We start from the raw sequence: 15,796 nt of genomic DNA on the forward strand, positions 1-15,796 counted from the left end.
AAGAACTGGATCGGATTGAACACCGGTAGCTTTCTCTTGCAAAATTGCCAGTGGTCGCTTGACCTCCTCGACACCTGGGCTCTGATGGGGCCGAAGGGAAAGATCAGGATGGAGGCAGGAAAATTGCCCACAAGAATGCTTGTTTGGGAACGGTTTAGATCTCACATCAATTTAAATTTCGAACGGGGGAGAGAGAAATTTTCGCGCCTTAGGTGGGACGGTTTAAATCGAAAAGTAGCGACAAAATTAGCGAGGAAAAAATTCCCTCGCTAATTAACATTTTTGTTAGCGACGAATTTGACGCCGACCTACTTACGTCGCAGATTTACATGACCAGTTAGCGATAAAATATTCTCGTCGCTAACGTCGACGCTACGTAGCGACGAAAAAAACTCCATCGCCAAATCTGTCGCTAAATGTTGTAGGTATTGTGACAAAAACATGACATTGCTAAGCCGTCGCTAATTAGCGACGAATTTGGCAATAGAAGTTTTCTATCGCTATTTTCGTAAATATCAAGGATTTTAACGACGGATTTGTTTCTCTCGTTAATCCACCGCAAAGTTGCGACAGAAAAAATTTGTCGTAAACTTCCATCGCTAATGGCCATTTTTCTTGTAGTGTTTGCAAAGTTACACAGGTTTTAATTATATGAGGTTCACAAATTTGGTTATGCAATAAATCGTGTGGTCCACAAAAAAATGTGTGCATCTAGGTTTTAGAAAAAGTTTGTGATATTAGAAGTGTAACGATATATTGCGTGAACATCAGGAGGTTTTCTCGAGAGAAGGGTAAAAAAAAGTTCGTAAAGAAGTCAAACATTTTCGTTATATTGTATTTCAAAATAGGCAAATTTAAAAAATTATGAGGTATTTAAGAAAATATGTCATTTTTGGCATACAATATAGTAATTCCGTTATATATTCAGTGAAGTTTTGTGATACAACGAGTGTAACGATATATTACGTAAGCGTCAAGAGGTTTGCTTTTGCAAAGGGTAAAAAAAGTCTTAAAAAAGTTAGACATTTATGTTATGGGGTATTTAAAAAAATAAGCAAATTTAAAAAATTATGGGGTGTTTTTGAAAAACAGGTTATTTTTTGTATACCATACAGTAATTTTGGTTATATATATATATATATATATATATATATATGTGTGTGTTATTTTATAAAGATGTTTTTGAGAAAACCAAAATTTTCAAAATATCAAAAGATTTTCTCTGTCAATTTTTTTGCTCAAAACGAATTTGTGACATTGAGGAAAGGGCGTTAATGGATAAGCAGTAAAAGATCTACTTCGAGCCCACACCTAGATCTAAACTCTTGACCTGACTCATTCTTCTTCAGAGAGTGCCTAACACATAACACCCTTTGCAGGATTGTTTGGCTCCGCCACTGAGACCATATCGCATCAGTTTTGGTCATGCCTGTTTTTCCATCGGTTATTTAGGCTAGCTAAACAAGGAAATTGGACAAATTGGTGGACTACCACATCTCGTTTGCCAGGGATCCCATGCTGGGTCCTCAAAACTTAAAAACTTTAGGCCTAGCAAGTGTTGGTCTTTTGTGTGGAGATGCTGGCTCCTCACAGCATGATGAGAAGTGGGTTTGAGTCTAATCGGATTGGGCGTTGTTGGGCCCTATGTATTTTCACATTGGGCCAGAGGCACATTTAAGTAATGGTGCCAGACCATATACCCAGGCCCATTTAAGTAATGAGGCCAGACCCGAGTTGAGCTTGTTTAAGTAATGGGGCTGGAGACGAGTCTGACTCATCTAAGTAATGGGCCCAGGGATCAAGCCCGGTCCATGTCAGGCCCGGTACCTGAAAACAGGGGTTGACATCAGGCTGAGCAGTGTGCAGGCTTTCGGGTATCCAGCATGAATCGGGTTGGGGCTTAGGATGCAATTTGCAGCCCCAGCCTGAATAAGGTCATGCTAGGAAATGCCTGATTAGGTAATTGGGCCAGTCTCTTGTTTAAATAAAATAGGACCCAACAAGCCGGGCCTATTTACTGGGTCGGGCCGAAAGGGGCCAGCCCGAGTATGACTGAGGCAGGCCAGGCTTGGGCAGATACATGAGTCGGGTCTGTCTGGCCCTTATCGGGTAATAATCAGACTAGGACAGGCTGGCCCGATGTCCATCTCTACCTGAAAACTGGGTTGCAAACCTGTTCAGGATGGAGCTTTTGCAAATTTTGGCTGTCCCGGATCTGCTTCGATGGACTCCCCCAAAATATTTTTTGCTTCGAAATTCGAACAGTTTTAATCCCTACTGAAAACTTATCGGGTATCTGGCCCGATGCCCACCCCTAATCGGACTCATAGAAAATGAGTGGTAGATAGACCTAAATCCGATACATTAGATTTCATACCAGACCCATCTCTGACCTCAGCACTGCTGAGGATCAGCTTATTTTTTGCACTTACAAGAAAGAAAAAAAAATCAGTAGGTCCGGTTTATCTTATCTATACAGGGATCCGTCTGGTTTGCGCGTGCGCAAACTTCGGGTCCACATAGACGAGAATCAGTGAGTGCAGGTCCGACCCATTGACACCCAAAAACAATCACACGGAGCTGCTGCTAAAACTACAGGGTGACACCGATGATACCCAATCATAAAGCCCACGTTTTGCTGCTCCTGTGCCGTATCTACAAACACTGATGGCGAGGCTATCCTTCAACGTGGCGCAATATTCAGGAAAAGATTTGTTTGTGAAAGGCAACATTTTGACACGCAAATGTTTTAAGCGCGCTAAAGCAGCACGCGTCCTTCAGTCCGCCCCCGCCAAGTATAGAAGCCTACTCAGAGCCGACTCTCTTTCTCTCTCTCTCTCTCTCTCTCTCTCTGGGTCGGTTGGCGCTGCCATCGGCTCCATGGCGAGGCTGCAGGCGAGCGTCCGCGAGGGCGTCCCGCTCTCGAGATTCGGAATCCTGGTGGCGCAGCTCGAGTCCATCGTCGCCTCCGCACCGCAGCAGCCCCCCGACGCCCTCCTCTGCTTCGATCTTCTCTCCGATCTCGTCTCCGCCATCGACGAAGAGCCCAAGGCATCCCGTCTCTCTCTTTCCCTTTGATTGATCCTATCTCAAATTGTCGACGGATTGCTTCTGGATCTTGCTAGATATATGCTTTTTGTTTGCATCGTTTCTGCATCTCAGCGTTCTGATCGCGTTCGATACGATCGATCTCGAAACCGGTTTTTGTTTTTCATGCGTTCTGGTTGATCCGGTAGATCTTTTTTTTCGCATAATGCGGTTGATTAGTTTACTTGTTTTGCTCAGGTTGCACGAGACTAGGACACAATGTGGGTTCTGGGATCACGCACTTGAATTTTCGTTTCCCGTATATCGATTGCGTAATTGCGTTTTTTGCGTCTTATTTGGTTGTGGTTGGGTTGGGTTTACGAGAATTAGGGCTCGATTGTTTCGTGTTTGTGCATATGAAATCGGGAGATCATGACGATTTTTATTTTTTGGGTTTTTTGTTGGGTTTCAGGAGTCCATCATCTTATGGCAGAGGAAGTGCGAGGATGCTCTCTATTCGTTGCTCATACTGGCAGCTCGTCGGCCTGTTTGGCGCCTGGCTTCACTGGCCATGGTGAAGGTGATAGCCAAGGGAGATAGCATTTCTATATACTCGAGAGCGAGTAGCTTCCAGGGGTGGCTCGCCGACTGGAAAAGAAGCGACGCACTTTCGTATGCGGGTCAGTGCTGTTCTTCCCCCACTTTATTTTTCCATTGTTGGAGAGAAGAACTTGAAGAATTTGAACTACCGTGTGGAAAGTGGCTGTAAATTCCAGTTTCCAAGACGAACTTCACACGTGACGTACTCACTGACCCTTTGAAGGATACATTCAGATAGGAAGCAATTAGAAGGTTATTTCCGGGTGGTTGCACAGATATAAGGGGACACATGAATAATGTTATAGCCGATATGGCCAACGTCTCGCATTCTGGGGCATCCACTAACCATTTGAGGTTCTGTTTCAGGTAGGAAGGAGGAGAGCGTCATTATTAAGTACTTGACTAGATATAGGTAATAATTGTTTATACGTAGGATCTCTATTTCACATTCCACGGTCACAGTAACCCAATGACCCACCTCTGCAAATAATCAATGGCATGAGGTCTAGTTGATCAAACAAACCAGACAAATGCTTTGGTTCTCACCGAGGGGTCACTTCCTTACAGAACCGATTAACCAAATTGTTTTATCCTGTTGAAAAAGTATTTGGTCATCAACTGAACTCTAAACTCATGCAATAGGACTTTCAGTTTTGCCTGCCATGGGTCATTTGATCCTTCAACGGGGTTCAATTGGTTGCAACATTCAGGTCATGCATGTAAACACTAGTTATGTAACAGATCCATGTGTCAAATGGACCAATCAGTTGAAAAACATGGCCATAGGTAACTTTTATATACTAGAAGGGCATGTATTAACCAAGAAGGGCTGACGAGAAAGTAGTAAAAGCCATGATATGTTTTCAGAGTTTCATCCACTCACATGATATTTAGCAATATCTGCTTAAGTGAAGGATTCAAAGCTGATAAAGAATAGAATCAGTAATTTTCTCAACCACTCTAAAAAAAGTAACCCCAATTGTTTTGGGATGAAGGCGTAGTTGTTGTTGTTGTTGTTGTTGACTCTAAAAAAAGTAAAACGGAAGCTAATTTTCCTAAGCTTATGTCAGAGCCAATGAGGGGCTGGCTGGATGTCTGGAAATGTGTAGAATGCTGTCTTTGGGTGAATAATGGGATCTAGGGGCATTGAACCTCCACATGTATGGCACATGAACCCAAATAGGCTCCTTTATACAAGTATGAATTATACCATTGATGGACAGCGAAACAAGTCCTCATCCAAGTTTGCGTTTCACAGTTTTTTGTTGTAAATGTGACCCCTGACGTCTGAAGATTGTCTCATATGTGACACCAAAAGAAAGATGTCAGAAAAAAGAAGAAAAATCATCAGATTCTGTTTAAGTGGGAGTGATGAAAGGAAGGGGATCCAGGTTTCATATAGTGTGAAGAGAGAAACAAAAGGGAGTTCTGTGATAGCTGGATTCTTCTATTTTGAAGATGATTGCACTCCCAGACCTACTCTTACAAATCTGGAGCCAATTTTTATCTACCTGTGCTCCAATCTAGATGGAAGCATGCTTCAAAAAAGATCGGTTCATGCTTCCATAAATTATTGACCAGCTACTGGAAACTAACACGAGTGTTGGTGTTAGACAAAAGTAGGAAGGGTTACACATGGCAGCTGTTGAAAAAGTAGATTCGTGGATGACAAGCAAGCTTCCATAACCAGGTTTGACTTTTTGACACCTCTAGGTATGAAATGAGCAAAAGTGGGTTCTAAATATGATAGACATGGAGTTCGTGTTAGACACTTAATAATGTCTGTCAGGCGACAAAGTGTCCATTTTTTGGTCCTTATGTTAAAGCTGAAGTGTCCATGCTATGTCTAGGAATGTTGGTGTCCAAAACTGTTGGATGCCAATAGGGCTGTCATGGTGTCGGGTTTGCATTGCATACCCTACCTGACCTGGGTCTATATTGCTGGGTTTGGTAAAAAAAGTTCAGACCCGTGTTAAATTTTAGTGGGTTTAGTTTTTTTTTTTTCTTTGAAACCTGACCAAGTTTGGGTTCAGGTTTGGTTTTTATTTTCAAGCATCGGATTGGGTGCCCGATCTGGTGAAAGAAGCACCAAATTGGGTATCCAATCTGATTAGCATCCAGTTCAAGTATGTTTTTATAAAAAATATTGATATTTTCCAAAGGGAATTGGATCCCCAACCACTTGCTTCACAGTTCACACACAACAAGAATGCTAAAAGACCAAGGTGTCTTTACTTGTCAACATGGGGAAAAAAATATATCTACACTTTCTAAACCTATGTTTCAAAATGAACCTGACCCAACACCTATCTGACCCATTAATAAGCCAATCTGGGTTCGGGATTTTGAAAACCCTATATAGTCAGATATGGTTCTTTTCATGTTTTATCGACAATAACCCGAACCCAATCATTAGTTATATAGGTTGGTCTGGGTTGACCCTGACCCGACCCATTGACATCCCTAGACAGTGTAGACACCAACACCTTGGCCTCTAGAAATGTCAAGGTAGCATGGTTGACCAGTAACGAATGACTCTATTGAGTCTATTCTATGTCTAATTTGTAAAATTAATAAACTATATGTGGGTGGGCACAATGTGCATGCATGCATGTGACATAGAACTCAGTCTCTTTTGGAGAATAGTTTGGTTACTATATGTAAGAAAAATTGTGAACTTATCTCATACTGTGAAATTTCAATAAAGAATAATGGAACAACATTTGAGAAGCTGTCAAATGTTTTCAGAAACCAATACGGTTTCTTGCCTAAAATGTTAAAACTCAAAGTATTTTCTTGTCAAGGCAACTCATGGAGAAATCTAGGGTAGAGGGATGTATGGTCTTTGTTGATTTAGGAAAAGCTTATAGTAGTCTATCAAAGCAGCTAATTTGGGTAGTATTGAAGAAAAACAACAGCTCATATATATATTGAAATCCTTTAAGGTACACATACTAGGGGTATGATAACTATGAGAAATACATGCAATGAGACAAGTATGTTTTCATTTAATGTTGAACTGGACTACACTAATGATTTGTGTGAAGCCCATACTCATCTTGTTAGTCATTCTATTCTTCGTGTGTGTTACTTGTTGCAGATGATGTAGCACTTGTAAGTCAAGAGAAAAAAAGGATGTGCAAAAGAATCTAGAGATTTGGAGGATTACATTTAAAAAATGGTTTAAGAGATAGGACAACAAAAACAGAATATATGAAGGTAGCTCTAATGAGAAAGCTAGCGAAAAGGATAAATGTCATGATCAAAACACAAGACTCTTCAATACAATAATAAAATAGTTTCAATATTTAGGATCTATGATACAACAAGATAGTGGGCTTGAGGAAGATAATATTAGTAGGACTTGTGCTGGTTGAACAAAGTAAAAACTAGTATCATACTCTAATAAAATGTTATGTGATAGAAGCACATCTTTATGATTATAAGGACATTTCTGCAAGAATATTATAATATCAACACTGTTATATGGTGATGAGTTTCAGCCAACTAAAAAACGATACGAAGAGATGCACATGTTGCAGGGATGCATTTGTTAAGTTCGATATATGGAGTAGTAAGGAATGATAAGAAAAAAGTGAATGAATTAAAAATGTTTAATATTACCGTCGGCAAAAAAAAAACTTTTAAAAAATGTTGTTTAGGATGGTCTGGACATGTTCGATAACCTATCACAACACTGTTAAGAAAGGTTGACATGATGCAAGTGGAAGACATTAAAAAAAGGAAGGCCATTAAAGATTTAGAGGGAGGTTATAAGAGGAGATATGGGATACTAATGGTGATTGAGCTTGTACCTATAAATAGGAAGGAAGAAAGAAACTGGACTCATCAAGCCAACCCCATGTACTTGGGATAGAGCTTGTTAATGATTCTCATCAATGAATAAACAAGTAAAAGAATATGTATATAAAGTTTTGCCTAAAAAAACTAGATGGATAGATGGGCTCCCAAAATAAGGCATGTACACATGCCTCCATTTTTTTTATGGGCATGAATAGATCTCAACATTTTCTTTTACACCTAATCACTTTGAATTTCCATGGTGTTGCCTTGAACATAGTATACCAATGGTATATAAGTAAGTTTAAGCAATAAGTCATATTTATTTCATATGTCTTGGGACATTAAGGTTTTCTTTAGAAGTGTTCGCTATGTTTTTTTATTAATATAAAGAACTGCCATTTGTGGTGCCAACTGATACATAGATCACCATGGCATTTAAAAATCTTTTGTGTATACGAGTGCATTTGCGAAGTTCACCAAGATTTTTTGGCCAAGTGACTCCTAGATTATCATTTTGAATCTTGTAATAGTTAGCACCATTATAGGTATGCCAGGGTGTGTTTGAATGTTGTGGATCTAAGTTTCGAGGGGCACATCTTGAAATGAAATACACGGAAATAAACACGTCCTATAATGGACATTCACAAGCAAAATGCAAAGAACGAGTCCACAATGGACACACACAAAGCCAACAATGGCTTGCTAAACATAAAGATCTTATAAAAGAAGAAATGGGCTTGTAAAAAGCCACACATTACAAAGGGTTTACCCCTCTATTTATAAGCAAGAGAGAGAGAGAGAGAGAGAGAGAGAGAGAGAGAGAGAGTGGGCATTGGGAGGCCCAACAAGGAGTCGTTGGGACCCCCAACGCATTATACATTTAATGCATTTACAATAAAAAAAATGAAAATAGGAAAAAGAAGAAAAAAAGAAAGAAGAAAATAAAAGAAAAAGACTAAAATGCCCCTATTGGGTAGAATTACAGAAATACCCTTTATCAGGTATGATAGGATATCAATTAGTATATATATATATATACATGAATACATGTATTTTAACACCCTCCTTCAAGCTTTACGGGGACATGACCGGAAGTTTGTTGAAAACAAATATAAAACGAGGAGCAACAAGAGCTTTGGTGAAGAAGTCTGCCAACTGGTACTCTGATGTATCGTATGGCAATGCTATGGTCCCTCTTAAATATTCATCACGAACATAGTGACAGTTCATCTCAATGTGTTTAGTACACTTATGGAAGGTGTGGTTGCTTGCTACATAAAGGACACTTTTATTGTCACAACACATCTTTGAAGGTGTAGAGATGATTATACCCATATCACTGAGAAAACTTCTAAGCTACACAAACTTCATGGTTGTAGTGGCCATTGCACGATATTCAGCTTCCGTTGAGGACAATGATACTTTGTGCTGCTTCTTGCATCTCTAGGAAATCATAGTTACATAAGAATACACAAAAACCATTAGTTGAGACTCTATCATTGGGATTTCCTCTCCAATCAGCATCAGTATATGCAATTAAGTCAAGTGATGAACAAGAGAATTTTTTTCCCTTAGTTATAGTATTTTTAATGTATCTGATGATTCTTAAGACTGCACTCATGTGCATGGTTGTAGGTGCATGCTGAAACTGACTGACGGAGTGAACTGCATGAGCTATCTCTGGCCGAGTGATGTATAAATATGTCAGAGACCCAACGAGTAGGCAGTAGGGAGTGAGATCTTCAAGAAGAGTTCCATCTTCCAACCTCAACTTTGCATTGATAACTTCAGGGGTTTCCGTCTTCTTGTCATCTGTGATGCCAGACTTTAAACAAATGTTAGCTGCGAGTTTCATCTGAGAGATAATGTACCCCCGTGGAGAGTACGTTACTTCAATACCTAAAAAGTATCTTAAGAAACCAATATCAGACATGTCAAAATTTTCTTTCAGAACTTTCTTAATATCATTTAATTCCTTGCTCATCACTTCCAGTGATGATCATATCATCAACATAAAGCAAGAGAATAACTACTTAAGACCCTGCACTTTTAACAAACAAAGCAGTGTCACTATAAGAAGAACAAAAATTCAAACTTGGCATTACGTTACTAAATTTATCATGTGAAGCCTTTGGAGATTGTTTTAATCCATATAAGGCTTTGTTAAGTTTAAGAATTTTATTATTACCAATACACATTCCTGGCGGAGGGTCCATGTAAACCTCTTTATTTAGTTCTCCATTTAAGAATACATTCTTAACATCTAATTGATATATAGGCTATTTTTTAACCGAAGCAACAACAATAAGAGTACTAACACTGGTCATCCTAGCTACGAGAGCGAAAGTTTTCTCATAGTCAATACCGTATTCTTGAACATATCCTTTTGCAACTAGTTGAGCTTTGTAGCGTTCTGATGACCCATCACTCTTAGTTTTGACTTTATAGACTTATCTACATCCAATCGATTTATTTCCAGTGGGTAATGAGGTTTCTCAGGTTTTTGCCTTTTCAAGAGCACTAAGTTCTAAGTTCATGGCTTCGACCCACAGGGGAATATTTTTGGCTTCATTATAGTGAGATGATTCATGGAATGAGTGTAACGCAATTAGGCATGACCTATATTTTGGTGTTAGAGACTCATAGGAGACAAACCTATTAGGAGGATTGGAGACTCGGTCAGATTTTCTCAAAGAGTTTTCTTCTATGTTGGACCCTTGAGAGTATTTTTCTAAAGCATTTATGGGAACTTGTTGACGCCGCCGAACATAGGTTTGAATTGGTCTACTATCAATGACATCATTTTGGTTTTCGTTTTCAACATTGTTGTGAGGAATGTCCTCTTGGTCATTCAACAAATTATCATTAGAAATTACCTCTTCTTGAAGAGTTACTTCTTCTTGAGGAAGAAGATCAAACAAGAAAGCATATTTGCTTTCATCAATATCTTTAGTTTTCTCAAACCCATTTTCATTTTATAAAAATGTTATATTTTTAGAAACATACAATTTGTTGCTTTTGGGGTTGAAACATCTAAATCCTTTTTTATTTTATCCATATCGTAAGAATACACACTCAATCGCTTTTGGAGATAATTTATCTCTTTTATGTGAAAGAACAAAGCATTTGCACCTAAAAATCCTTAATCTATTAAAATCGGGAGTTCTTTCAAGTAATTTTTCATATAAAGATGTATTTTCTAAGGATGAAGATCTTATTCTATTTATCAAGTTAATGTTAAAGCGGCTTCGGCCTAATAGCTTTTTGGAATTTCTTTAGAAATAAGAAGTCTACTAGTGGTTTCCACAATGTGTCTGTTTTCTTTCGGCTAAACCATTTTGTTGAGGAGTTCTAGGACAAGAGTTTTTATGGTAAATTCCATTAGTTTCTAAATAATTTTGAAATTCATTTGATAGGTACTCACTACCCGAATCGGATCTAAGAATAGAGATATTTTTTAAAAATTGATTTTTGATAATCATATGAAATTTCTTGAAAAAGGCGAAGACATCGGATTTTAAGTTAAGAAAATAAATCCATACATATCTAGTAAAGTCATCAATGAAGGTAACATAATAGGAGTATCCACCTTTCGATATGACCGAAGAAGGGCCCCAAACATCCGAATAAACTAACTCAAATGGTCTTTTGGTAAAAAACGTTCTATTTGGAAAGGGAATAGATTGCATCTTTCCAAAAATACAATTTTTGCAAACAAAATGTTTCTCATTACAAAATTTCTTTCCAAAAGGAAAAGAATACATTTTTGAGAAACTTGGATGACCAAGTCTTTGATGCCAAGTTTCAATATTTTTATCTTGGACATAGTTACAAAAAGAGTTGGAAGGGAGTTTCAAGCTGCTTATGTAATAGAGATCTTCCCTCCTATGGCCTTGCCCAATCTGCTTCTCGGACTCGAGATCCTGTATAGAGCAACCCTTAGTTGAGAAGGAGATTTCACATCTATGATCACATATTTGAGAAACAAAAAAAGATTTAAATTTAGTTGAGGTACCACCCTCACATTTGGCATACGAAATTTTTTGGAAAAACTTAAAGTTTCAAAACTTTTGATTTGTAAAGGCGTGCCATCGAGAGTTGAAACATAAGAGGTTTTTGAATTAAGACATAAGTCGGATAACCCATTCTCATGAGGTGTTATATGAAAGGATGCTCCAGAGTCAAGGATCCAAGAGGACATACCTGAAGGAGAGGAGGAGGCAATGGCGACACTCGATTTAGATGGAGTAGATGAAGATTTTAGTAGTAATTGGAGTGACTCAGATAGTTGAGCAAGAGAAAAGGAATCCCCTCCTTTTGTTGGATCTTCCGTCCTTGGTGTGCTTTCTTCAACGGAAGCAACTCTTGGCTTTGGAGATTCATTTATCTTTGGACAATATGGCCTTATGTGATCCAGTTCTTGACAATGATGACATATGGCTTTCTTATAGTTGCCATTATAGTTATTTTGTCTTAAAAAATGAGAAGGCTTATAACTCCTAACATGATTTTCGGGTTTGGAAACGGCTAAGACTTCGTCTCCCCCTTTTACCATGCCAAGACGAGTTTCTTCTTGGTATATTTCGGCAACGACATCTTCTAGGGGAAGAGGCTTAGATTTTTGGAGGCGAGAAGATCTAACTTGCTCATGCTCCGGTTTAAGCTTGCGAATCTTTTCTTGGAGGAAAAATTGCCTAGCGAGGTTTTTTTGTGTGTACATACCTTTCATGAAGAACCATGCCTCGTTAGCTTTGCGAAATTTGGCAATGTTTGCACAAATTTTTAGCTCCACGTTATTCATAAACCATTCCAGTATTTTTGCATGCTTACTCTCCCAATCTTCAATCAATAATTGGTGTTCTTCAATGACTTTAATTCGTGTTCGTCCTTCTAAAGCTTTCTCTTGTCCTTCTTTCATTTTGATGAGTTGTAGTTGAGGTTCCGGAATGGTGCCTATCACATAACCCCGAAGCTTTCTGCCCTTGAGGTTGTTCTCCATAGCGGACGCCCATACCAAGTAGTTGGTACCATTTATCTTGAAGGTGAGGTCCATCTTGTGTTCACCTTCCATGGTGAAAATAGAGATAGGAGAAGCTAGAAAAGATATGCTACCTTACAAGGGGAAACCCAAGTGAAAAAAAAGTTGACAACAAGAGCACAACCTTGCTCTGATACAATGAAATGAAATACGCGAAAATAAACACAATGTCCTATAATGGACATTCACAAGCAAAATGCAAAGAACAAGTCCACAATGGACACACACAAAGCCAACAATGGCTGGCTAAAAAGAAAGATCTTATAAAAGCAAGAAATGAGCTTATAAAAAGCCACACATTACAAAGGGGTTTACCCCTCTATTTATAAGCAAGAGAGTGGGCATTGGGAGGCCCAACAAGGAGTCGTTGCCCCCCTAACGGTCACATTTGTGACCGTTGGGGGTCCAACGACTCTTAGTTGGGACCCTCAATGCATTATGCATTTAATGCATTTACATTAAAAAAGAAAAAAGAAGAGAAAAAAAGAAGAAAATAAAAGAAAAAGACTAAAATGCCTCTATTGGGCAGAATTACATAAATACCCTTTATCGGGTTTGATGGGATATCAATTAGTGTATATATATATACATGAATACATATATTTTAACACATCTAGCATGGGGCGCACAATAAATCCTCCAACCATGCAAATAGAGATTGGAGGATCCGAGATCTTTAAAATCCCCAAGATACATGGCTTTCTGGCCTGATTTGGGGCGGGGGAAGCGGAATCTGCGCTTTTGAGATCCTAGATCTCAGATCGCCTTGGATTTGAGATATGAGGCAATCAAATGCACAAAGGCTTGATGAACTTCTTGAAATTGATGTTTCACGTATATCGTCACTGATATATTGAATATATCTCGATTTTATTGTAATATTTTCAAAAGCCAATAAAATACCAAAAACTGCAACAATTTAAAATATATCATAATGTTAATGTTAGTAAAAACATTTCTGTAATATTTTTCTTATTTTATACTATTTATATTGTTATTTATACTTTTATTATGTGATTATTTTTAATGCTGATTCTCTTGAGAAAAAACAGATTTTTCAATCCCAAGATTTAAAGGATAAAAAAACCTGGTAAACTTTTTGAGAACCATAAAAGTTGGCAGATGTACATGTAGGGATTATTTTGGAAGGATTTGGTGAACAACTTGCGAACTACAAAAGGTGATGCATGTGTGTATATGCATGCATGCATGTATATATAGAGTGGGGTGTAGCTGCCTACGTCCAACTTGAGCAAATACTCTCTCTCTATATGTCTGTGTGTGTATATATATAATATAGTATAATATAATATCAGTACGAATTAACTATTTATAGAATGGGGCGTAGTTGCCCTTGCCCCACTTGGACATGCAAGGTGTGTTGTCCACTCAAAGGACTTGTAGTGGTGGTTGTAGCTGGCGCTAAAACTCATTTGAGCATGTTTTTTTGTTTCTGTTGGATCTGCGTGATCCAACCGCTGCGGTGCATCCGCTCTTGTTCAGCTGTGAAGAGTGAGGCAGCTCTCTCTCTATAAATAAATAAATAAATATATATTATCTCTCTCTGTGTTTTGATATTATTTGATATCGTGTTGTGTTGTATTAGTCTTGCTTTGTCACTGCTTATGGATACTATAGTTTCACACTTAACCTGGTGGCTCAATCTGAGCTGCATAATTCCTTATTACAACTATCACGATTGAAATTGGTCTGGTCAACAGAGAGATCCATGGCTTTCATCTTAAATTCTTGGTGGCGGATGGACCATAGTCAATTATTAAATGACGTTCAAGATCATATATGTTGTGTGATATGACTTATCAGCATTATATTGAGTTTTGCTGCAAAAGAAGAAATGAATCTTGTGAGAACTGCAGTGACATGCTGATGTACTTCTGAGAGTGATGTTAAAGTTAACACAACTTGAAAATATTTGGTGGACTTGGAAAGCTGGGTTGAGCTTTTGCAGGGAGCAACGTGATCATGGGGTTTTGTGTGCAATGATATGTATCCATTAGGCCCAAGAAAACAGGTGTCTAGACTCTAAACTAGAATGTTGGGTTTGTTTATGGCTGTTTCCTCTAGATGCTAGCGGCGAAAAATTTTAGGATGTTTTTGGGATAACAATGCCAGGGATTACTTTTTGGTATGCTGATGGTTCCTATGTAATGCACTGTTTCCTTTTCTTAGTGTTTTTGATTATTTACATTTTAATTTGGTGAAATTAATAAAAATGTCATCATTTTTGTTATATTACTCTCAAATCACATTTTTATTTCTCCTTTTTTATCTTTGAAGATTTTGATAATATGTATATCAAGTTACCGTTTTCTTTTAAATGCTCCAATTTAAGGAACATTTCTGACACATCTATATAGCTGGATTCTTTTCTTTCGCGGGCATGCTTACACTTAATTCTTGCTCTCTGAATTAGGTTCCAATCCATGTTCCCAACATGCAAGTATTTGTTGTGTATATGGATGTATGCTAGTCAATTAACCCTTTGGCCTTGCACTCCAATCATGCAAATGTTGCTTTTGAAATTGTGGCTTGCTTGTTGAACAACAAAGGTTTCTTGCAGGCTTCAAATGAATTGATTCATGATGAATATCATATTATTATTTTTTTAATGATTTGGTAGGTGCCACACATTGCCTAGGGGAGTTATATCATTCATTTGGAAGGAGGATTACTTCAGGATTAATTGAAACAGCTAACATTGCAGCAAAGTTAATGAAGTTTCATGAGGTACTATACACATTTATAACATCTAAATTTTTGTGTGCCTAGGTTTCCGTAACCCTTTTCCTCTTACTTTTCTGTTAAATTTTTTTCCTCTGAAAGGATCAATGATGTATAAACAAAAAAATCCAAGGTTTGTATAGATGAGAAAATTCCATAGGATCTTGTATGAGTTACCGTCAAAGTCTCTAAGAAGATATTGTTTATCATCCTGCTTTATTTCTTACACAATCGGAACCTGTATGAATCACATATATCTGAATCCTCTTACATGTAAAAAAGCAGATCTGGTACGAGCTTTTGACCATTTGAATCCAAATCCGTTTAGCCAACATCCGATTAGTTGAATATGGTATTGGCCAACATCCGATCAAAATCCAAACCATTTACATCCTTAGTTGTACTGAACAAACACCAGATTTGTTGCATGTTTCTGCTTTAGGTCACATCGCACAACTCACAACCCATGACCTCCTTTGTTCTTGCATAATGGCATGCATACTTTCAATCTCACGCTTGCCCAAGGAAGCACCTAGGAACCCAAGACTTAGCACCTATTGTGTAACGACCTCAACTCATACCCTT

At 38.2% G+C, this 15,796-nt stretch overlaps 1 protein-coding gene across 1 annotated transcript in view; it reads left to right on the forward strand.

The window, feature by feature from the left end:
- Positions 1-2,858: 2,858 nt before the first annotated feature.
- Positions 2,859-15,796, forward strand: part of LOC149817632 (protein SWEETIE-like) — a 180,327-nt gene continuing 167,389 nt past the window's right edge. Inside the window, exons 1-3 of the mRNA XM_089985742.1 lie at positions 2,859-3,051; positions 3,500-3,707; positions 15,111-15,217. Coding sequence (XP_089841868.1) covers positions 2,881-3,051; positions 3,500-3,707; positions 15,111-15,217 — 486 coding nt within the window. The 5' untranslated portion in view covers positions 2,859-2,880. The remainder of the gene's footprint in view (positions 3,052-3,499; positions 3,708-15,110; positions 15,218-15,796) is intronic.

This window comes from Nuphar pumila, chromosome 13 (genome assembly GCF_984573655.1).
Source record: "Nuphar pumila chromosome 13, dmNupPumi1.hap1.1, whole genome shotgun sequence".
NCBI classification, from domain to species: domain Eukaryota; kingdom Viridiplantae; phylum Streptophyta; class Magnoliopsida; order Nymphaeales; family Nymphaeaceae; genus Nuphar; species Nuphar pumila.